This window comes from Dromiciops gliroides, chromosome 1 (assembly GCF_019393635.1).
Source record: "Dromiciops gliroides isolate mDroGli1 chromosome 1, mDroGli1.pri, whole genome shotgun sequence".
Lineage (NCBI taxonomy): Eukaryota > Metazoa > Chordata > Mammalia > Microbiotheria > Microbiotheriidae > Dromiciops > Dromiciops gliroides.
This window is the reverse complement of record NC_057861.1, coordinates 226283795-226308646: the sequence shown is the minus strand read 5'-3', so window position 1 is coordinate 226308646 and position 24852 is coordinate 226283795. Positions and strand designations below refer to the sequence as shown.

Below are 24852 nucleotides of genomic sequence, written 5' to 3'. Positions count from 1 at the left end.
AGCATCCTAGAACTAAGTTTCCCTTCCTCCCCTATCTTCCCAGAGCTCTGTGACTGAGGTATTAAGCCTCTCCATTTGAGACCAGACTTGTCTAAAAGATGAAATGGATTTGGCTTGTCTGACAAAGCATTTGTTAAATGAGCCGCTATGATGGAGGTTAAATCAAAAATTCTATGATCAGCCAATCTCACAGAGGATCTCGGTAAAATACTCCTGGGGGGGCTCATTAAGCAGATAAATGTCAAAATATAATAACAAAGAAGCAATTAAAAATAAATAGGAAGCTCAAATAGCCTCCTGGGCTGTTCCTCTCAAGTCAGATGGCAATCAGAGTCCAATTCCCTGCTGTGCTCCACAAGCATTTCTTATGTATTTCCTGGGTGCTGTACTAAGAGGGACACCAGAGAAAACATGGATTCTACCTTCAAACTGCTTATAGTCCAGGTGGAGGGCATACAGGACATAAAATCCTGCACTTAGCAGAGTGCCTGGCACATAGAAAGTGCTTAATCAATATTTATTATTTGACATGTTTACAACAGGAGCTCTTAAACTTTGGGGGTGTTTGAAACCCCTTCAGCATAATGGTGAAACCAACCATCCCCTCTCAGAATGATGTTTTTCAAAACTTAAAATACACAGGGTTACCAAGGAAACCAATTATCCTGAAATAGAGTTATCAAAATATTTAAAAAAAAACAAGTTCACAGACCTGAGGTTAAGAACCCTTGAACTAGAGAATCATTTCTAGGCAGGAAACTAGTAAAGCATAGGATGATGTCATATAGAGTAAGTGTTGAGGGGGATACAAGGGAAAAATTACTGAATGGTAGAGTTAATTATGAAAGGCTTCATAGTGGTGATTCTTGAGGGTATTCCTCAAAGGAAAAATGGACTTAGTCTGAGAAAATGGAAACTCAAGAATGTTTTGAGCAAAGAGAACAGCGCATCCAAGGCACTGTTAAGTGTTGTTTGGCCATTTTTAATTTGTGTCTGACTCTCTGTGACCCCATTTGGGGTTTTATTGGCAAAGATACTGGAGGGGTTTGCCATTTTCTTCTCCAGCTCATTTTACAGATGAGAAAACTGAGGCAAACAAGGTTAAGTGACTTGCCCAGGGTCACACAGTTAATAAGTATTAGAGACTGCATTTGAATTCAGGTCTTCCTGACTAAAGGCCCCTGTGCTCTATCCACTGTACCACCTAGCTGTCCGGTTAAGTGTAGGAGGTATTTTAAAGAATTCACAATAGAATGTAAGCATATGAATGGCAAGGATTTTGTATTTGTAATTCCAGTACCTAGCTTACTGCCTGGCACTTAGTAAGAATCAATAAATGCTTGCTAATTGATTAGCATTTGCCTGCTTGGAGTAGATGATTCATTTAAGAGAAATGTATAAAATAAGGTTGTATCAATAAAATGGAGCCAGTTGATGGAGTCATGAAATACCAGGAAGATAAAAATGAAGCAAAGGACTAAGGATAATCATGTGAATTTTAAAATTTTCTTCTTTTTTCCATTCTCTTTCTTTTCTTTCTTCCTTTCTCTTCCTTCCTTTCTCTCTCCACTTGTTCATTTCCTCTCCTTCCTTCCTTCCTTGCTTCCTTCCTCCTGCTTTCCCACCCTCCTTTCTTTCTTCCTTCCTTCCTTCCTTCCTTCCTTCCTTCCTTCCTTCCTTCCTTCCTTCCTTCCTTCCTTCCTTCCTTCCTTCCTTCCTTTCTTTCTTTCTTTCTTTCTTTCTTTCTTTCTTTCTTTCTTTCTTTCTTTCTTTCTTTCTTTCTTTCTTTCTTTCTGTGAGGCAATTGGGGTTAAGCGACTTGCCCAGGGTCACACAGCTAGTAAGTGTTTGATGCTGGATTTGAACTCAGGTCCTCCTGAATCCAGGGCCGGTGTTCTATCCACTGTGCCACCTAGCTGTCCCCCGCCCTCCCTTCTTTTTTTTCTTTCCTTCTTTTCTTCTTCTCTTTCTCCTCCTCCCTCTGGCAATATGGGTTATGGGGAAAGAACAGTCTGAATTTTACCTCAATTTTGTTTGAGCAAATTTAACATTAAAGTTTAACTTAACCATAGTGAATAAATAAAATATGCATAAAGAAATGCTTAAATTTTACATACTGTGTGAAGAGGAAGGTAATATAAAGGACTGTCTCTAAATTTCTCCTGGACTTCAAAAAGACCACACCTTGTCTTAAAACCAATAATAAGCTTAATTATGCTCAATTCGATTTGCCTTCCTTCTACTTTCTTCACTAACAAAGATCTTCTTGGCTTGGCCTGAGTAGGAATATTGGGATGACTGGCAGGCACTGAACTCCAAATCAAATGAAGCCATGGCTTACCTTAGGCAAACACAGAAATAACTCCTTGCATCCATTGAACAGAAAGCAAAGAGCCTATTTTACTCCAGATGCCTTAGGTGCCTTCCAGCTCAGACATGAGTGAATTAACACTAAAGAGCAACATTTTTCAGAATCAAGGCCTCAACAGAGGCAGCAAGCAAAAACCAAGGAAAGAAATTTAGTCTACAGAGGGAAGAATGTTTTTTCTCTCTCTTCCTAATATCAACAGGTAGAATGTGTAGACAGAAACAGAAAAAAGTCATGGTGAATGAGGCAATTATTTTTAGAGGTAATAGTGATGATAGAAACTTATCTAAAATTTTAAAGTTCTTAAAGGGATTTCTTTACATCTTTTGAGACATCCCATTTCCCATGTCTGTGCCTTTCTTTGTATAGGTTTCACCTCATGTCTGAAATGGATCCCTCTTCCTCTTGGGACCTCTTAACCTCTCTTCAAGTCCCAGCACAGGTGCTTCCTCCCTCAAGAGACCCTTCTTGATTACCTAAGCTGTTACTGCTCCCTGCCAAATTTATATTTGTGTACACGGTGTCCTAAAAGTCTTAGGGTAGTTTTTAGCTATCAAAGTTTAAACTGCACTAATACTTTTGGGACACTGTATATATTGTGTATAGACTTATCTGTGCAAATATTATTCTCTCCTGCTCCTCTCAATAAAATGTAAGTTCCTTCAGAGGAGGTGACATTTCATCTTTACCCTTTTTCTTTCCTGTGCCTAGTGCAATGCATGGCATGTGGTAGGCATTTAATGAATGTTTGTAGGATGAAAATGAATTTCAACCTTGAACCAACCCTGTGAGGTAGGGCAGATATCATAGCTATAATTAAGCCCCTTTTGCAGTAGAGGAAACTGGGGCTGAGAGATAGTAAGTCACTTGAGGAAGGATCAGGTCTTCATGCTCCTAAGACATACAATCAAACCACTATACCACACTATCTCTTCTGGTTCTATTTTCAGTCTAAAACCATTAGTAGCAACACAAATGTTTAAACATTTGTATGAACCCAGCTTTTAAAGTAGATGTGTGAAATCAATGGACTTTAGTATTGTTATTATCATTATTACTATTGACTTTATTGAAACTCAGATTTCCCGTTACCATTTAGAACAGATTCAAAGCAAACCTGCCCAGAGGGATAAAACCATGTCTCTAAATTGATTTCCAGCTCCTTACACCAGTTTCTTTGGTGCCTTTGCTTCTTCTTCATCATCATCTTCTTTTTTTCTGAGCTCATGTTAATTGCCTGCTCAACTGAGTTACCCAAGAAAAGCTGAGATGGTAAAGTTATATCCAGGCTCTCTGTGACCTGCTTGCAATGAAGACACATATCAGTTCAATAAAACTCAGACAGAATGACAGTGACAGCTGCCTCATGGCATTCAGCATGAAGTGAGCAGATCTATTTAGCAGTTTCAGGACTAAGTGTTTCATTACAGCCCGGCTGCTCTAAGAGAAACAACCTAAACCTAGCCCAAAGTGTTCTACTTCATCATTTACAGGAAGACTTGTGTTGATCATTCAAGAGCGTACCTTGAAGGACTTCTAATCTTGACTTTTTCCCCCACAAATTTTCCTGGAGCTGAAATACCCAGTCAACACGTTGTTTGCCCAGACTTCCAATCTGCAGACACTTTGGGGTTGGTGGAAGGAGAAACTCTCTACCCAAAAGAGTTTGCTATAGGACCCAAGGAGCCAAGGAAGTGTGATGGGGGCCAAGCATTCCAGTGACTCCAAGAATAAGGACCCCAAGGGAATATTGCTGGCCAAGAAGAGACAGAAGTTTTCTCAATGGGATGATGTCCTTTTGGGGAAGGACCCAAGGTCACTGCTGAAGAGGGGCATGAGACATATCAGCTTTAGTTTGGTCACCAAGGGAATGACTGACATTCCCGACTTTCTGTGGGGGCTGTCTGAGATCCAAAAGCTGAATTTGTCCCATAACCAGCTCATGGTGGTCCCAGCAGAGGTGGGGAAACTGACGAGGATTGTGGTGCTGAATCTGTGTGGGAATCGAATAAAGAGCCTGCCCAGGGAAATTGGGCTACTCAGGAACATGAAAGTGCTGTTTGTAAATATGAATTGCCTGACAGAGATGCCACCGGAGCTGAGTCTCTGTAAGAGCTTGGAAGTTTTAAGTTTGTCCCACAACTACATCTCCCACCTCCCTTCCACCTACTCAGAACTTTCCGGATTGAGGAAACTGAATCTGAGCAACAACTGCTTTGCTCACATCCCCATCTTCGTGTTTTCACTGAAGGGGTTAGATTTCCTTCACGTGGGCTCTAACCGGCTGGAAAATATTGCCGAGAGCATCCAGAGCCTGGTAAGCTTACAGATCTTCATCGCGGAAAACAACAATATCCACTCCTTTCCAAGGTCTCTCTGCTTAGTTACCACACTTGAGCTGTTGAACTTGAACAACAACGATATCCAGACGCTACCTGATGAACTCTACTTGCTCAATCGATTGGACAGGATCGCCTGGAATCCCATGGACAAAGGGCTGCATATTTCTCATAACCCTCTCTCCAAGCCTCTGCCAGATCTGGTGGAGGGGGGCCTGGATCTTCTCTTCAGTTACCTGAAAGATAAAAAGCACAGCTGATTTGTCCGGTTGAAGTGTGACTGTGGATCCCCTCATCCACACTCCTTCCCACTGGTGCACTTTCCTGGTCTGAAATTTCAACTTTATTGCTTCTCAATGTTTGCAAATGCTTTTATTTCAGACTTGCTGAATAATCACTGAATGTGAGTGAATTGTTCTATGGGGATCATTTATTTTAAATCTGTGCTGGTCATTGCTTTTGTTTCTCATAACCGCTAAAAGCTATTTAAAATTCCGTCTGCATCTACATTTTAAATCACCTTTGTTTTTCCTCTTAAAGAAAAACAAAGTGAATTCTTCTTGAAAATCAGCAAGATGCAGTTTATAGTCTGGAAATCTAGATAGAAGGGTTCTGCTCTTCAGTCTACCACTGAAAGGTAGGCCATTTTGCTTTTCAAGACTCAGTTCCTTGCTGAAGGGTAGATTGGGACCAGAAAAGAATTGATGCTGCCTTGGTCTCATCTAAATGAATCACTGACCAGATCGGGGCAAAATAAGCAACAATGTCCTGCTGACATTTTAAAGCAATTCTTAAGTCCATGTTGGCATGACAACATTTGATATGCTGTAATACAATGTGGTTGATTACCTGTGTTAGAAGAAGGCAAAGAGGTGAAATACAGCTCCCAGGGAATATAACAAATTCTTTTTTGGGGGGGGAGGGCAATGAGGGTTAAGTGACTCTCCCAGGGTCACCACAGCTAGTGTCAGGTATCTGAGCCCAGATTTAAACTCAGGTCCTCCTGAATCCAGGGTCGGTGCTTTATCCAATGTGCCACCTACCTGCCCCCCCTCCCCATTCATTTTAACGAAAAATTTCAACCTTGTCTCTCCCAAAACTTGTTGAAACAACTACTAACCTAGAACTGCCTCATTCTGCTATTATCAGGAGAGGAGGAAGAGCTACCTCCTTCAAGAGACATTTCCTGATTCCTCAGTGGTTAGTGACTTTGAATGCATCTGGTATATATTTTGTGTTTATGTGTGTACATGATATACCTCTCCTAATTCACCCCATCCCCTAATAGAATGTAAGCTCCCTGTGGGCAGAGACTATGCTATTTTCTGTTATTTTTTTTATATCCCTAGTGCCTTGCATAGTACCTGCCACATAATAACACATAATAGGCATTAAATAAATGTTTATTGAATGGAACTGAATAATTCAACAAGAGAATAAATATTCCCTTTCTAATTGAGAGGTAGCTCTATTTACCACCTGCCTTTTCAGGAATGAGTGTTTAAAAAAACCAGAGAATCACATTTGTAAAGCATTCTAGTCTCTTCAGGCAGAAGGCGCTGTAAAAAAATGTGATGTACTTTTATTCTAGAAGAAAACAGCTGTCAGTTGATCAAGGACACTGGGATAAGCAGCTCCACTGTTCTTATCAGAGAGGCCAATGGGGTTTAAAGCTCAGCTGGCAGTCAGGGACACCTAAGACATTAACATTTCATCTTCTAGGAGATAAATGCCTAGAAGAAAAATGGTTAATGAGGAAAGAACAGTATCTTTGAATGAACAAAGGACCAGCTATACTAGATGATTGACTATTTGTCAATAATTGGACCATATTAATTTTAGGACTTGTGGCAGCATTTACCTATCTTCACTCTAGCTCTCTTTCATTGCTTCAGGTGACGGCAGATCCTTTCAAAGCCACTATGCAGGCATTTGTGAAATGTTTTGTAGAAGGATGCTATTTTAACTTTAAGAATAGCAGAGCACCATCTCAGCTCCTTCACACTCTGGGACCTCTGCCCCTCCCACAAGTTGCCAGGGTAGTTGTGAGCAATTTATTTGGGGGTTCCAAGTTTAAATCTTAGACTTAGAGCTAAAAATATCTTAAAGGCCATCTTTGGAAACTAAGAAAGTAAATAAAAATACAATCAAATGTAGATAATGAATATATACAATATTAATAAGTGGTTTTAGTAAGTGGTTAAATAAGTGGTTAATAAGTGGTGAATGAATCAGTATCTGCCAGCAAGTATGCTTATGTATGGTTTAGTAGTTCCCATTTATATTTGAGTTTGACATATCTGATCTAGTCCAACCTCTTAATTTTATAGATGTGGAAAATTGTGCCCAGGGAAGAAAATGACTTACCTTATCATGCCTCTTTGTGGGACTTCCATCTTGGGATTCTAAGAGTTGCTCAAGGAGACAAACTTTAATTTGCTCTGAGTAATACAGTGCCTGGCATATGGTGGGCACTTAATAAATGCTTATTGAATGAATGAATAGTGATTGAATAGCTGGTGATTTTCCCCCTAATAGAATCAAAAGTGAATTATCGGGGGCAGCTAGGTGGCGCAGTGGATAAAGCACTGGCCCTGGATTCAGGAGTACCTGAGTTCAAATCCGGCCTCAGACACTTGACACTTACTAGCTGTGTGACCCTGGGCAAGTCACTTAACCCCCATTGCCCCGCCAAAAAAAAAAAAAAAAAAAAGTAAAAGCGAATTATCAAAAAAAAAAAAAAAGTGGGTAGGGATGATCCAGGCAAATTTTTGCTGTTACCAACAAAACATGCAATTCCAGTAACACATTCATGCAGGAGATCCTCTAGTGGAATCATTGCAAATAGGATGTATTGGCTTTATATGGAAGGAGTTAGTAAGGATCAAACAGTGGGATACTTTGGTTTCAATGCTGGTTCTGCCATTTACTCCCTATAGAATATAGGTAGCAATTTCCTCATTTACTTGAGGTCTAATTTTTTTTTTTGAGGCAATTGGGGTTAAGTGACTTGCCCAGGGTCACACAGCTAGTAAGTGTTAAGTGTCTGAGGCTGGATTTGAACTCAGGTACTCCTGACTCCAGGGCCAGTGCTCTATCCACTGCACCACCTAACTGCCCCTCATCTACTTGAAATGAAGGTGTTGGGCTACATCAGGTCTTTTTCAGCTCTATTATAATCCTATGAAATTTCTGCAGCCCACACCCACACTCAGTTCTTTCACTATAAACTTACTAAAACCATGTGGAGAAGTCCTTCTAAATCATGAATCCTAGGAAAACAGAGACCACAATATTAATCTTCAAAATCCATGAAGATCATGTACTCAATAATAATTGCTAATGTTAACAACATTTGAAGGTTTGCCAAGTGCTCAACATAGATATCATCTCATAGGATCCTTCTAACAACTCTATTAGGTAGGTGTTATTATTATCCCCTATTTTACAGATGATGAAGGTGAGGTTAAGAGAGGTTCAGTGACTTCCAAGGGATTATATAGCTAGGTAGTAAGTGACTGAAGCAGGATCTGAAGCCAGGTCTTCCTGCCTCCAAAGGCCAACATTCTATTTACGGTGCTCTGCTGTCTTTCAGACCTTGGCTACTGCATGTGAAACCATTTCCTATATACCTGAGCCTTCTGGGATTGTGTTAGTTCATACCTGTTGCACAAAGAATCACCTGGACTCAGGTTTTACTTTCCCCGACCTTGCTGTAGGCAGAGGCCTAGACGGGGACACAGTCCTATGCTTTCCCAATTGAACAATCACATTTATTTCTTCTCCTTGCTTTTCAGTTATTTGATCCAGGAACAGTAACTTTACTCCAGGAAAAGAACATAACAGTCTTTCGAAGGTGACCTGAGAGCTTATACCTATTATCAGAAGCTGCAGCATCCATCCAGTTTTTAGCTTGTCTTGGTGCCTTTCAAAAATAGGGCACCATGCTTTCTTTTATTAATGTTTGGTATTAAGCAACATCATAAAAATAATAGCATGTTGCCAGATGGGCTTTAGATATTGATCCTCTGTGACTGTTCTTCATGAAAGAGTTCTATCGATAAAGAGACAGTACAAAGGCAAGGCTGGTTCATGTATCTAGTTATTCAAAACACAAATGAGGAGGGGATCTGAAAAATAACCTTCAGATAGGCTCATCTGTGCTATCAAACCTTACAATTCACTGACTGGCTGGGAAATTTTGCTCACTTATCATCTGTAGTTATAATTCTGCAAGCAATCAAATAACTCATAGGTACTTGGGCTATGCTTTCTGAAGGCATTAGAGTTGGGAGAGAGGCAGCATTAGTTTCCAAACCCAAGCAAGGGAAGAAGCTGAGCTAATTGGATACTTGACAGCTGGGGGGAGGGGAGGTTAGATGCTCACATTTTTGCTGGGGTATTAGGGCTTTCATGCCACTCAGCTCTCAGTACAGAGACATTTGGGGGAGGATGGGATGCTCAGAAACACCTTTTGAAGCACTCACAGCTTACAAGCTCACAATTAGGAAGAAATCCTGTGCTCCTAGCAAATGAGGAAAGCTTTGAAAAGACACATCTGTTTGGAGAATAATACTGCTAGATGAATAAAGAGGCTGTGTATCAGAGAGAAAAGTGCAGTCATTACGTGACTTGTTGACTTAATAAATGGTTAATGGAAAATGTACTGCATAGCCTGGCTTTCCTTAATAGACTTTTTTTTTTTTTAACTTCAGTAGTAGAAGACGAGTGACTGCAGTTTTGTGCACCTGTATTTCAGAATAAAGTCCTGCTTGCTCTGGAAAGAGATAAAGGAGGACACACTATAATTATTTGTAGAGATACATTAAGCTAATCTTTTTTTTAAATTTTGGCAGTGGATTATTTCATTTTAAAAAGCCCATTTCGCAAGCTCCAAATCACACGTTGAATATGCATGTCAATGTTCATGTATTTAAAACTGAGAAGAAAAGTAAATGATGGTGACATTTGTCATCAGGAAATGTTCCTGTGACATCAATAGACAGAGGTTCTGGAACTCTGGTTAGCATTCAATGTGACTTAACTAGTTTGCTCTCTGCAGTAACAGCCATGGGAAAAAGGCAGGGGACATAAATCGATTCATTGAGACTCTGGATACAGTGACAAATAGCAGATGACCCAGGAAAACAACCTCAAATAGCAAGGGAAAAGGCAGTATTTGCAAGAGGCAGATAAAGTTAATGAACACACTTTTAAATTATTTAATTCTACCATCACTATTTAAAATTAAAGTATCCAAGTTAGCATTATACACTTAGTCTACCACAAGGAAAGGTTTTTATTTCCAAACTCTCAGAAAATTGTTTTGAAATAGCACAGTAACATTGCCAGTATAGAGATAACCTCTTGATTGACAGTATTACTACTATAATAACATAACTATGATAAATCCCTAATCAAAATAATACAGATTTTTAAAACATGTGAGAAAGGGTTGGGAAAATGACATTGCAAGATAAAATTAAGTTTTGTTAACAATTTCAGGAATGAGTAAGAACAGATTAGGGAAAAGGGAAGAATATATGTGTTTCCTTTAATTTTTTGTGTGTAATATGATGAATCTAAAGGGTTAATAGTATTTTTTTTTAAAAAGGGAACAGACAGGAATCACAATGAATTTGTGAATTTATGTGACATTAGAGAAATACAAAGATTATTGCGCAAAGTTCCCTATGTTGATTTTTTTATTGTTGTGAGACCTCACTCATAAGGAGAAAGTCTGTTTCTGGCTACTTCTAAAATGCAAGTTTCCTCATTTCATTCAGTATCTCTCCTTGCTTCCTTCCATCTCTTCCCACCTTTCCAGTCTTTTTACACATTCTTCCTTCTGAGTATTCTACAATACAAATTCACTGGCTCACTACTTTTCCTCAAGCAGGACTGTATCTCCTGACCTCCTGACTCCATACTTTTCTATCGACTATCTCCATGCCTGGAATTTTCTGTCCTATCACCAGAACCTTCCCTCACTTCCCTGAAGAGTCAACTCAAATCCCACCTTTCCCTGAAACCTCCCTCCCCACCAATTGCTAGTGCCTTCCTTCTGATATTACTTTCAATTTACTCTCTATATATCTTGTATATGCTTAATTATATACTATCACCCCTATTAGACTGTGAGCCTCTTGAGTACACAGACCAAATTTTGCCTTTCTTTGTATCCCTGAATTTAGCACAGTGCCTGGCATATAGGAAATGCTTAAGTAATTCTTCTTAAATGACTTCTCAACCAATTACAATGCTTCAGTTCTCTGTTATCATTTAGCACTCAACCAGGTAGGGACCAAGTCACATGTGGAAATAGAACTCTGTCTCAACTTTTTTTCCAATCTCATTATTAATAACAAATATGGGGGCAGCTAGGTGGTGCAGTGGATAAAGCACCAGCTCTGGATTCAGGAGGACCTGAGTTCAAATCTAGCCTCAGACACTTGACACTTACTAGCTGTGTGACCTTGGGCAAGTCACTTAATCCTCATTGCCCCGCCAAAAAAAAAATAACATATATGTAACCCCACTCCCAAAGTTCATTGGTTTGGGACTTTTCTCATTAATGAAAATGAATGCTCTGCTCCTGATGAGGGGAAAGTTGGTGAGAGTGGGAAATTGTAGGAGTCTAGTTTAAATGATCTCTGTGCCTTTTGGCTTATATGGTAAGGAGGTTACCCCCAGGAGTTCAAGGATGCCTCCATTATCCATCTCCATAAAGATAAAGGAAATAGATTGTCCTGTGACAATCATGGGGGCATCTTTCTCTTAGTTATTGCTGACAAGATTCTTGCCAGAGTCCTCCTTAATAGGCTGATACTTCACCTAGAAGATGGTCACCCACCTGAGAGCCAGTGTGGCTGCAGAAAGGGTCGAGGAATGGTTGATATAGTATTGGTTGCCTGACAACTCCAGGAGAAATGCTAGGAGCAGAACAGATGTCTGTACACAGTCTGTATACAACATTCATAGACCAGACCAAGGCCTTTGATACTGTCAGTCATGAGGCCTTATGGAAAATTATGGCAAAATTTGGTTGCTCATAAAAGTTCATTTGTATTGTATGTCCATTTACAACAGCATGTTTGCCCAGGTTCTGAATAATGGATAATGCTTTTGCATTTTCCTAGTCACCACTGGAGTGAAACAGGGCTGTGTGCTTGCTCCCATGCTTTTTAGCATGATGTTTTCAGCCATGTTGTCAAAAGCCTTCAATGAGGACAAACACAGCATCAAGGTCAGCCACTGCACTGATGGTAAATTCTTTAAGAAAGGGCTACAAGCCAAGATGAAGGTGGAGGGAGTGTTTGTGCATGTTGTTGTTTTTGTTGTTTTCCAGATGATTGTGCACTTAATGCAGCCTCTGAAGCTGAGATGCAATAAAGTATGGGCCAATTCTCTGCTGCTTGTGATAATTTTGGCCTAACAATTAATACCAAGAAAACGCAGTGTTCCATCAAGCAACATCACACCATCCATATGTGGAACCATCAGTTAAAGCAAACAGAGAAGTTTTGAATACTGTGGGTAAATTCACTTACCTCGGCAATATACTTTCCAGGGATATACATGTTGATAATGAGGATGATGTACACATTGCCAGACCTAACTCAGCATTTGGGAGGTTCCAAAGAAAAGTGTGGGAGAGAAGAGTTATTAGACTGCCTACCAAACTGAAGGTCTACAGAGCCATTGTGCTGACCTCATTGTTGTATGCCTGTGAAACCTGTACAGTCTACCAGCTCCATGTCAGGAAATTGAATCACTTCCATTTGAATTATCTTAGGAAGATTCTGAAAATTATCTCTCTCAAGATAAACTGCAAAGCATTCAGACTTTACTGCAGAGAGTGCAACTCTGATAGGCTAGCCATGTTGTTTGACTGCCAAATGCACATTTGCCTGAAAGACTATTTTATGGAGAACTCACAGAAGGCAAGTGCTCACATGGTGGTCAGAAAAAGCAATATATGGATACTCTTAAGGTCTCTCTGAATAACTTTGTAATTGATTGCATGACATGGGAAACAGTGGCACAGGACTACCCAGCATGGTGTGCCCTCATCAGAGGAGGTGCTGTGCTCCATGAGCAAAGCAGAACTGAAGTAACTCAAAAGAAACATGAGAAGCACAAATTTAGAGAATCCAACCCAAATGTTCACATGGACTATTTTTGCCTGACCTGTGGTTGAGCATTCTGAGTTCACATTGATCTGAACAGCCATGGTAGGGCACACTGTAACTTGACTCTAACATAGTGATGTCATTTTGGTCCTCTTTGAGAATGAAGGACAACAACCAACTCCAATTACTTGGACGGGTTATACGATAGATTGCTACTCCCCACCTCCTACTCCAGCAAATGCTCTTAGGATTTACTCCTGATGGTATAATTCCTAATTATGTTAGGAACCTTTCATTTTTGAGATGCCTTTTACTTTAAAAATCCTTTTGATGGGGGCAGCTAGGTGGCGCAGTGGATAGAACATCAGTTCTAGATTCAGGAGGACCTGAGTTCAAATCTGGCCTCAGACACTAGCTGTGTGACCCTGGGCAAGTCACTTAACCCCAATTGCCCCGCAAAAAAAAAAGTCCTTTTGATTCTAAACTCTTATATTTCTTAGTTCCCACCTTACAAAATGGATTTCTACAGTTATGGTCACAAAGCTTGTCTAAGAGAAGGAAAAACAGTAGTATATGGATGGGAAGTTGTGTTTGGGTGTTAATGTTTGCTTCTTTTCATTGGGAAAAATACAATTTTATTTTGTTTTTGAAAATAAAAATATTAATTTTATTTAATTTATGGAATAAAACAATTATTTCTATAACCTAGTTAAATTTTTAAAAAGATGATTGCACAATGAAACTGAAAATTTATTATGTAAAACTCGCTATTCCTTTTAAACATATAATAAAGTTCTTATGTAAATTTATTGATTAATTTATTCTTACAATTTTAATTTATGTTTAGAGCTCAACAATGCAGATAAATCTAGGATTTTGATGTGCAAGTTCTGGAAGTTGAAGGACAAAATGATTCTCTTCTTTTTTATCATAAAAGTATTTTATTATTTTCTAGTCACATGTAGAGATGGTTTTCAACATTTGTTTTTATAAGATTTCTAGTTCCAAATTTTTCTCCCTCTCTCCCCTCCTCTCCCCCTCCCCAAGATAGCAAGGAAAAAATGATTCTCTTCTAACTTCTATTAAGCTGAAGGTTCAGACAGGGCTTTCCTGCTTGAGGGCAGTATGTTGAATCTCCTTGCATTTTTTTTTTGCAGGACAATGAGGGTAAAGTGATTTGTGTCTGAGGCCAGATTTGAACTCAGGTCCTACTGAATCCAGGGCCAGTGCTTTATCTTCTCCTTGCATTCTTGCCATAGAAGGAATAAACAATCAGGGGACCTGAGTTCTAGTCCTGCCTCTACTACATATTACCTATGTGAACTTGGTCAAGTCACAGTACTTCTTATTAATGAATTTAGTTTCTTCATGGATAAAAAAGAGGGGTGGACTGAATTGTCTCCAAGTTCCCTGATCCCATGGTCTCTTTTCCCTTGGAAAAAAGTAACTAAGCTTAGTTCACTAAGACTAAGTATTTAAAATAAAAGATTTTTGCCTCCTTTGGTAGCAGTACTGTGCTCCAAAACATACTCAGAAAAGCTTGTAACAAAACTCTCATTTTTTGCTTGTCTCTTCCCCATTCACAGGCACACATAGTAGGGTCAACATCACTATAAACTTTGAAAGGCTGTTTAATGAAGCTGAAAACGAATTCACCCTTTGACTTTTCTTATCACTTTCCCTTGCCTTCTTCTATTTCTGAAATGTTAATGTTACAGGCAACCCTCCAAAATAAATATATCTTAATATGGAGTTCAAATTGGAACTTATTCCCTAGTAGTAGAGTAATATTTCATTTATCCAAAGGTCACTTATCTCCTGTCTTTAATTATCTGAAATACAGCTGAGAATCTAGAAGTAACTCCCTCTACCCTCAAAAATATCTTTAAAAGCCCCTGAGTAATAGGTGAGTCCCTTAGGCTCTTATGTGGTGATTAAAAAGGTTCAAGAGACATAATTAATTTCTGGGTAATTTAATTATTTTATTAACAAGGTCAGCATGTTTATTAACAAAAGGGTGGTCATTTGGCTGACTCTCTTAGAGGAAACACAATTATGGCTTAGGCTCACAGTTTATATAGTTTATATTTTTAAAAAGTCGGTGTTCCCCAGCCTGGGAATCAACCCTGATGAGTTAACAATTAATGAAAGAATTAATATGACAATGAAGGGCTGAGAGTGTCATCATGTCACCCTTGGACAGAGATACCATCTCTATACTCAGACCATCCCGGCCTTCAGCAATTTAGACAAAAGTGTCAGTCTCCACCCAAGCTTGATTGAATGGAATTCACTTTAGACTAGAGATTCCTTGTGATGTTAGGTGGGATCAGATAGAGGAGGAACTTACCTTTCAGAGACTGAGGTCTTGAAAATAGAAAAAGGGAACTCGGAACCTCCTCAAATCATTAGTTATTAATAATAATTTCTTTCACTAGGAACTTCTTTCCTATTAACTCTTATTCTATCGACAAAGTCTAAGGAACTTGGTTTTCTGGGTTCCCAGCCCACAGCAGATTAGGCATAGGAAATTAGAAGGGTCTGGAGAGCATAACCAGAGGCATGCACAGCTACAAGAAGTAATGCATTACAATTTGGCAAGGAGGGAAGAGATAGGAAAAAAAAAAGTAGAAACAAACCAAAAATCAGTTGATGAACTCAAAAACAGCCTGGAACCATTTGGTGCAGAGACAGTGGAGCATACTCAGCAGTACTGGGTCCTGGCCAGAAGTAAAGCAGTTACCACTCCACCTATGTGGGTGATTTCGACCCCCGGTGCCTCCCCACCCCCAAACCCCTTCCTGGCTTCTTTCAAGGAACAGGTTTCAAGATCTTCTCTCCCTTTAGCCTACTACTATACATGGGGGCAGAACCTACTTGACCCATGTCAGTAAGCCATCCTAGAAAACCACATTTCAGCTCTCTTTACCATATAGAATCCAAATAGGTAGAGACCAGGTCATTGAAAGGCTTGTGTTTGTGGAGACAGAACCTAGTCCCAAAGCCCATGGGTAGGGGACTCTCTCCTCATTGGTAGAGATGAATGCCCTGCCCCATGTAAGAGTCAGGCAGAACTGGTGAGAGCAAGAGAGTTTCACTCTCCTAAGTAGTCTTTGAGTTCTCTTCGAGCTTTGAGTCACTTTGAGAGCTTCTGGCTTTCAAATTTCCAAAGGGAAGATGGAAGATGCCAACCACACTTCTGGTTGCCAAAGGAAAAGACTCTGGGAAGAAGTCAACATGAAAGTAGCTAGCAGTCTCCATCAATGTCCTTATCTCCTGCTTGCTACACTAGAGGCTTCAGAGCACTTCCCCTTGGGTGAAATCTAGGGGTCTTTTTCTCTCTTGGTTGAGCTGAGTTGCCTCTACACCAATGGGAGAGTTCCTTCACTCTGTGTTGTCTGGTCCATATTCTCTGTCTCATATGGTTTATCTATACATACTTTCTTTGATTTATGTTTTGCTACTGATTTGGATAAATGGGTTTTCTTTAATAAGTGTTATGAGTGTTCATTGTGGGGCAACTAAGTGATGCAGTGAATGTGATTTAGGAGGTGAAAAAAGGGTTAATAGAAAAATCTAAGACCCAAGCTCTAATACAGATATTAGGTCTAAAAGGGAGTCAGATCCCAGTTAATGGATAACTTATGTTAGGTTCTCATACCCATAGTGATCAAAATCCATAATGGACCAGAGTGGGTCAGGTCAAAATAACAGTAAAGGAAAAAGACAACCTATAGAAATTCTAATGAAAAATGATTATATTTTGAAACTAGCCATGGGAATCAGAAAGAGCCATGCACAGAAAAGCCCAAATTTGTCCCCAGATTCACCTTATGACATGGAAACCCCCAAAACACACCTCCACTGAAAAAGGTACCCACCTCAGGGGTTGGCTTAGGACCCCCAGGAACTCCAAATTAGGATAAGCTCTCCCCTGTACCTCCCCAACGTGGAGATTATTATAATGAGACTGATAATCAATTTATCTATACTATAAATATAACTGTCTTTTCTTTCACTATTTGAGAGATACCTTTCCAATATTCTGGTTCTCTCCCTGTGGTCACCCACAGCATTGCAATAAAACTTGGGAAACTGAGTCACTGAGTCTTGTAATTCTTTTGGGATGACTCACAATCAATTTGACCCCAAATTCCACCTCACATCAAATAGAGTTCTGGAATCAGAAAGGCTCGAGTTCAAATCTGCCCCACACACTAGCTGTGTGACCCTGGGAAAATCGTTTAACTCTGCCTCAGTTTCCTCATCTGTAAAATGAGCTGGAGAAAGAAATGACAAACTATTCCAATATCTTTGACAAGAAAACCCCAAATGGGGTTATTAAGAGTCAGACATAATTGAAATGACTGAACAACAAGTGTTTGTTGTGTAACTGGTCATATTTGGTGGGAAGGGAGTCAAGCCTTGGATATAGAGCTAGAGGTCCTCTCTCTCCCAATATTGAAAGACTGATCAGAAGTTACCTTGAAGCGGAACCCATCCCTTCAACCCACAATATTTAAAGATGCAGATAGATGTATTTGTAACCTAGTGCCCATTCTGTCTGAGGAGAACAGAATGGCTTCCAGTCCCAACTGTCTGCTTTCCCTCCTGGCAGGGAATAAAGTCTTCTCTGGATAAGGGTGGAGGGAGAAGAGGCTAGTCTATTCTGCCTCCCAGCTAAACATGCTGCATGAAGTGGGGGGGGGGGAAGGACAGTCCCTTGTACATATATTAATGGAAAAAACATCCTCTTCGCATACTCTGTGATCCAGCCAAAGGAATAGACTTCTTTCTGCTGCTCATACCGATTCTCCCATTTTCCCCATTTTCTTCTATTTTTCATCATTGTGCTTTTGTATTGGTCATTTTATATGCCTAAAATGCACTCCCTCCTCACCTCTACCCCATGGAATCTCTCTTTTCCTTCAAGGCACACATCAACTACCATCTCCTGCCTCCAAGACACACCATTCTCCCAATTGCTAGGGTCCTCCTGCCCCAGCTTCCTTGAATTTAAATACCTTACATTTATTCTCCTGGATATACTTATATATGCACTTGGTGCCTTGCCCATTAGAATGTGAGCTCCTTGATAACAGGGATTGGCTCATTCTTTGTATTTATTTCTCAGATATATAGTGCAGGGCCTGCCCCATGGGATGTACTTCATAAATGCTTATTAATTGATTGAGAGCTTGCCCTGACTCACCAAGTGTTGTTTGCCATTATTGTAGAGGACAGAATAATAATCATGGAAATTTATTGAGTGCTTTGAATTTTGCAAAGCACTTTACATTCATTATCTCTTTTGAACTCTTTGAGGTATGCATGGCAGGTGCTTATTATCTTCATTTTACATATGAGGAAGCTGAGGCTCAGACAGAAGTTAAGTGACTAGCCCAGGGTCATAATACTAGCAAGCATCAGAGGCAAGATTTGAACCAGACCTTCTCAAACCCAAGTTCAGTGATCCACTGCAGGAGTTTTCAAACTTTTTTGCTCATGCACCCCTACTATTTAAAAAAAAAACATTGAGCAGGGAGTCTGAATGTATGTGTAATTAAGACCCTGGCCAATAAGGGCTCAGTTCTGAAAGTATGTGCACAATTATGTGTCTGCTGTGAATAATACAAGACATGGAACTTTGGAATCTGGAATCAGCCATAACTTAGAGGTTCATACAGTTGGGTGGTGAAAAGTCTTCTAATTGCCTTGAGAGTAAGAAGTACCGAGCACTCTGGATCCATAAACCTCTTTTTCTGCCTTTTTTTCCTTTCTGGTGATAAGGAAAGCAAGAACCTCTGTGTGCTGCTCAGTGGAGAAAATGATGGCAAGTGCTATATCCATCTCTCCACCCGATGGCTGCCATGAGTCTGGAAACATACAGAGCCTTTGCTTCTTTTGGGTCTATTCTTTCTTGATCTTAGATGAGTGAGTAGCCAGAGATGGAATTTACCAGGTTAACACCATGAGCCACCAGAGGTCCCCTCTGGTACTGAACACTATACGAGAGACCACTGGACTCAGTAGCAGCAGTAGCAGTCTGGTGAGGATCCAGCCCAGTTTAACAAGAGATTGACTTTGTCCTGAAGCAATGCCCAATAATGGCAAACTTGGTGGGAAGTTCTGAAAGGAAGAGAAGGATTTCTAAGGCTAGGAGCCTCAAAGCATCTCTTGGTGCCACATATACCCCACATACGTGCCTCACCAATTTTGCATTTTAAGATTGCGTCTACTCCTTCCAGGTACCTTGGGTGTGGGCAGAGAAGAGAATGAACCCCTATTCCAGAGAAGGGTTTTGGGTTGTTATTATTGTTGTTTGTATCAACTACTTCAATTTTGAGCCCACTTTCCTAAGAGACTTTGTGTATTCAAGGGGAGAGTGTATCCCAGTTTGGAGATTGTTTTGTTAACTTCTATCATTGCTGTTACATCTCAGTAAATAACTCTTCTTTTGCGAAGGCTGATTAATGTCAACTGCTTGATTAATACTGGGAAATAGAGTCCTCATAAGCAACAGTAATATGAGTCATAATCCTGTAGGGCTATCTTTAGAAACTGAGACAAGAAGTAGTCATTGCCCATTACTAGTCCAGTGCAGAGAGGGCCAAACACATATATTAATATGTTATATAACATACTGCTGCACTAATATTACATATACTTATATATAATGAAACAAACAAAAATAGACCATAAAAAGGATGAGATAAAGATGAACTAAAATATCATTTAAATGGTTTAAATTTTACTTGTAACTGCTACAAAAACTTTATTCTCTCACTAGAACTGTTACTGATATTTTTTAAAATCAGAGAAATGTGATTGAATCACTTCATTTAAAAAAAACCCCTCTGCATATCCTGGAGAACTGGGTGAATATGTAAATAATAGTAGTTTGTTAGTAATTAATTGTTTAGTTAATTTAATCATTGTAGCTAGCCAAGCAGGTGAATTTCTTTTTTTTTTTCAAATTGAAATATATGATGACCAAATAGTAGGTCATAACAGTCAGTGAACATGACAGTTTTTAAGCATAGCATAAATATTCTCAATGCACAATTGTAGGAACAGCAAAAGTGAATTGTTTCTGATTTCAAGTCATCAAAAAGTTTTCAATGGAAATCTATTTTTTTTTCTTTACAAGGTTATGATTAATGAATGGTACCTTATCTTAGATGGCTCATTGGATAGAACTCTGGTTCTGGAATCAGGAAGACCTGATTCAAATTCTAGCTGTGGAACCCTGGTCAAGTCTCTTAACCTCTGTTTGCCTTAATTAATCTACTGGAGAAGGAAATGGCAAACCACTCCAGTATCCTTGCCAAGAAAATCTCAAATAAGGTCACGAAGAGTTCAACACAACTGAAACAACTGAACAACAGTAACCCTACATAAGTCACTTAACTGCTATAAGCCTCAATATTCTGATGTAAAATAAGGATAATAATGCCTATTTCACAGCAACAGTGCAAGGCTCAAGTGATATCATATTTATAAAAATGTTTTGTGAACATTGAAGCACTCTATATCGGTGGTTATCATCACCACCACCACCACTACCATAATTATCCTTCCTCCTCACTACTTTTCATTATACTATTTCTAGACCTTTCCTCTGTCCCCATCACTCATTAACTTCTGCTTTGAACTTCACTTCATGTAGATATAATAAACTGTTCCAATCCTTGTTGCTATAGTCCATAAGCCTCCTGATTTCACTATCCATCCTTTCTCAAGTAGTTCAGTTATTTGTTTGTGGCTTTCCTCTCCACTCCAGTACCTGTCCAAATGAATGAGTGTAGTAATGAATAAAAATGAATAAAAATAAATTTATTAAAAGCTTACTTTATGCCAAGCACTGTGCTAAGCACTGGGGATACACATAGAAAAACCAAGACAACCCCTGCTCTCCTCCAGGAGTGCACACACTAGTTATGAGAGATAACATATAAAATAAAGATCAGCTGCAGGGCAGATGGAAAGCTCAGGAATTCACAAAATGGGACACTGGGGCAGATAGTAAGACCCAGAGGTCTTTAGGTTATATAAGGTAGGTCAGATGAAAATTCCAGGGGACTTCAGGGAATAGAGACAAAGCAGATAGATGGTAAGGCATTGAGGACCTTAGAATGCAGTATCAGGGCAGATAGGAAGATCTAGTAGTTCTCCATCTTATTGTGAAGAATAGAATTATTGATTCCCATCTCATCCAAGGGTCTATTCCTGTATAGCCTGGCTTTAGGGAAAGAGTAAGGAGGAAGTGTAAGGCAATCTTCTCCTCATTCAGCAGTCTCTTTGTTGATGTTTCTTCAAACAAAGGTCATCAGCTTTCTCAACTTCCCTGACCTCCATCTTCATTCCACTTCAACTCTAAATAGGATACACCATAGATTTCTCCATTACCCACAATCATTCCATTCTCACTTAGTACAGTGCCTGGCACATAATAGACACGCAGTTTACAAATTCTAATTAATTTCTGACTGGCTAGTTCCATGATTTGGATCTATAAAATTCTTCTTTGATCAGACCCTTCTGCTCTTTCATCTATTAGGAACCTCTTCTGAGATTTCACAGATTTGCAGAATGCAAAGTCACGTAATTCTTGGGAGCTTGATCTTATCTCCATGTTACATAATATTTTGGAAACAGAGAGACTCTCCCCATGTCTCTACAGGAAAGTAACTTCTGAGGAGGGAGGAAGAGGGGAGAGAGAGGGAGAGAGAGAGAGAGAGAGAGAGAGAGAGAGAGAGAGAGAGAGAGAGAGAGAGAGAGAGAGAGAGATATGCACATCATTCCTGAGCATGCAGTACCTCTCTGGGCCTCATTCTAGGGGCCTTTAGAGGTATATGAATGTGAGACAGGTCCTTGTGCAAGCATTGAAGAAAAGTGGCCCAAGCAAACCACAGTTAGCTACAAACAGGCCTGCTTAAGGGTGTGCCATTGTTGGCCATCAGCCCATCCTGCTCTAACCAACCAAAGAGAAACGGAACTTCAATCTTCAGCATGTATTTTTTAGTTAATTAGTATAAATGAGTGTTATAATCACCACTCCTATAGTGTGGGCAGATAGCAGGTCTGTAATAAGCAAATTAAAATTGTGAATGTTTGGCTAAATGAAGACTCAAGGCAGGATAAAGTACAGCCTGTAAGGGGGTTTTACCTTTGAGTTATGACATGAAAGGAATGATGTATAAAGTTGTATTCTATAATAAGAGTCTAGTGCTTCTAAGTCTTACTACGATCAATCGTCTTCCTCACTTTGGATCATCTGTTGTTTTTTTTTTGGCCCCTTTCTTTCATTGGTGAGTTTGTCCTTGTGCCTCTGTTTTGGAGAAGAGTCCAGGCTGGCCATTCTAAATCTTCCTGGCTGTGTTTCTGACTTCCCAGCCTGCAACACCATGCCTTTCTGGGTCTCTGCCCCTTTTTACTTCTTTTTACATTGCCTTCTCCTTTTAGAATGTAAATGCCTTTTGAGCAGGGTCTTTCTTTTTGCTTTGTATTTATAGCCTCATCACTTGACATAATGCTGGGTACAAAATAAATGCATAATAAAGGATTGCTATCTGTTTCCTGCCTGCCTTTGTGATGTATGACAAGTTCAAGAGACATGATTTCTGGGTAATTAATAATCATACATTGATCATTAATATGTTTAATAAAACATTAATTATTAATTATGACTAGCAGATAATTAATAAAATGATGGTTACTTGGTTTTCTCTCATAAACCGAAGATAAATTATGGGAGCCTTTCAATGCTTATATAGCCTTCATGTTTCTGACAGGAAGAAATCAACTTCGATTGGCTAACAATTAATAAGATACTGAATATTATAATGAGATGTGAGCCTATTCTAATGAGAGTCTGGGGGCCATAACTATGATTATTTCACTCTTATTCATCTCTACCCAGACCACGCTCTACCCCCACAATGGACTGGAATTCACTTATATTAGAGTCTTTTAGTAAGTTTTTTTAGTTAGGTAGGGTCCTACCCCAAATCAAAAAGCATGTATCCTGAAGATTTGGACCATCTTATCTATCAGCAATGTCCTTCAGAGACTGCTGAATAACCTTCTGGGGTTTATTTCTGAATGAGGAACTAGAAAGAGAAAACCTTATTTTCATTAATAATTGGTTATGAATATATGAGAGAAATAATAATTTTTCTCATCTATATATCGCATGAGAAATGAAAGGGAATGGGGGCTGGAGGTAAGAGGAGAATTCTGGGTAATCAACAGTTTGTTTGTAGTACACAGCCCTTTCACCTTTCCCAGGTTCTTCTTGCCATAATAGGTTAGCATGATCTTAACAGAAGGGGAACAAGATGCTCCTTTGACCATGGACTTCCATATCCTGTTGTGTGTATCCTCAAAGGGAAAGTGGCAAGAGACTAGGGATTTCCATCTGCCCCAGTTTAATTTTTCTTATACTGGAGACTCCCATGTTCTACTTCTAGTCTGATCTCAATCTCCCACCTGTGATGTGAAGAACATTGGGTGCAAAGAGAAGCAGTCTTTATTTTGATCTCAGGCCTGGCTCTTGAGGGAAGGAGGAGTAAAGTTGATGGAGAGCAGGAGAGATCTGGACTTCCATCTTCTGTTGCACTATCTCCTGCCTAATGCTCAGCCTCCTCTGGGAAGATGAGTACCATCTTTCACTCAGTGATGAACATTCTCACATTTGGTCATTGCTTACATATCCCAAAGATTCTGAACCCCTATAGGTTATCATCCAAACACCATTCCCCCACTTCCGTGCAAGATTCCTTATTCTTCTAGTAGCCATTCACAGTCTTCATTCTAGTGGAACACTCTGAAGCTTCTAACACTAGGGGTCATCCCCTCTTTCTGGATATTCATCTCTTAATTTTTAGGATTATGCTCCCTGTTGTTTCAAATCTAGTATGATGGGTTGTATGGGGACATAAGTGGCATATTTAGTCAGTTGATAAATATTTATTAAGCCCTACTATGTGCCTGAAACCATGCCAAACTCTGGGGATACAAAGAAAGGCCAAAGATAATATAATGGGGGAGACAATAAACAAACAGATATATGTTTAAAAAACTATATACAGGAAAAATAGGAAGTTATTAAGAGATTTGAGGCACTAGAATTAAGAGGAATTGGGAATGGGATGGAACCAAGATGGCAGAGTAAAAGCAGGAAATAGCACAAGTTCTACAAAATTCCCCTCCAAACAATGTTAAAATAATGCCTCAAAACAAATTCTGGAGTGTCAGAACCAACAAAAGGACAGGGTGAAACAATTTTCCAGTCCAAGACAACTTAAAAGTTTGGCAAGAAAGGTCTGTCTCGATGGTGTAAGAGTGGAGCACAGTCCAGTGCAGGCTGTGCCCTGGCAAGTCAGCAGCAGGCCTTGGGAGTGACCAAATCTGCAGTGGCAGCAGTTGGCACCAGTGGCTTGTGGAGCTCTCAGCCCACAGATGGTAAGGGGATCAGACAATTGGTGAGAAAGAGATTATAGACAAACCTTTGTTGACACTGGGAGCACAACTCTATTGCAGAAGTTCCAGGCTGCAGTCCCAGGATGATGATCACTAAGAGTGGGGACCTTGATTATTGTTCCAGAGAGGCAAAGAGTACCTAAGGTTTCTCACAGGTCAAATGAACAGTAACCAAACTTCACCTTAGGTTGTATTACATTGAAAGAACTAAAAAAAACTTACAGACCCCCAGAACTAGCTCTGAAAACAATAGCATGGAAAACCTAAAGCTTGAGATGATTCCCTCCCCCCTCCCCATGACCTCAGGAGCAGAGCCCAACTTTAACATAAAATTCAAAGTCAAGACATAGGCTAGAAAAATGTGCAAACAACAACAACAACAACCTGACCATAGAAAGTTAATATGGTGACAGAGAAGATCAAAACATAAACTCAGAAGATGACAACAATGTGAAAACAGCAATAATCAAAGCTTCAAAGAAAAATACTTATTGGACATAAGCCCCAAAAGAAGACCTAGAGGAATTAA

General features: G+C 39.6%; 1 protein-coding gene across 4 annotated transcripts; it reads left to right on the top strand.

The window, feature by feature from the left end:
- Positions 1-3807: 3807 nt before the first annotated feature.
- Positions 3808-13563, top strand: LRRC30 (leucine rich repeat containing 30). Of its 4 annotated transcripts, XM_043995100.1 has the most exons (3): positions 3808-5110; positions 5248-5344; positions 8505-13563. In XM_043995100.1, exon 1 carries the CDS (start codon positions 4068-4070, stop codon positions 4965-4967), a length of 900 nt encoding a protein of 299 aa, XP_043851035.1. In that variant the 5' UTR covers positions 3808-4067; the 3' UTR covers positions 4968-5110; positions 5248-5344; positions 8505-13563. The 4 variants fall into 4 exon arrangements, with proteins under 4 accessions (XP_043851035.1, XP_043851116.1, XP_043850945.1 ...); XM_043995181.1 differs by lacking the exon at positions 5248-5344 and having other exon boundaries at positions 12056-13563; XM_043995010.1 differs by lacking the exon at positions 5248-5344.
- The last annotated feature ends 11289 nt before the right edge of the window (positions 13564-24852 follow it).

Coding starts and splice junctions, on each gene's coding strand:
- LRRC30 (XM_043995181.1), top strand. CDS start 4,068: ATGGGGGCCAAGCATTCCAGTGACTCCAAGAATAAGGACCCCAAGGGA.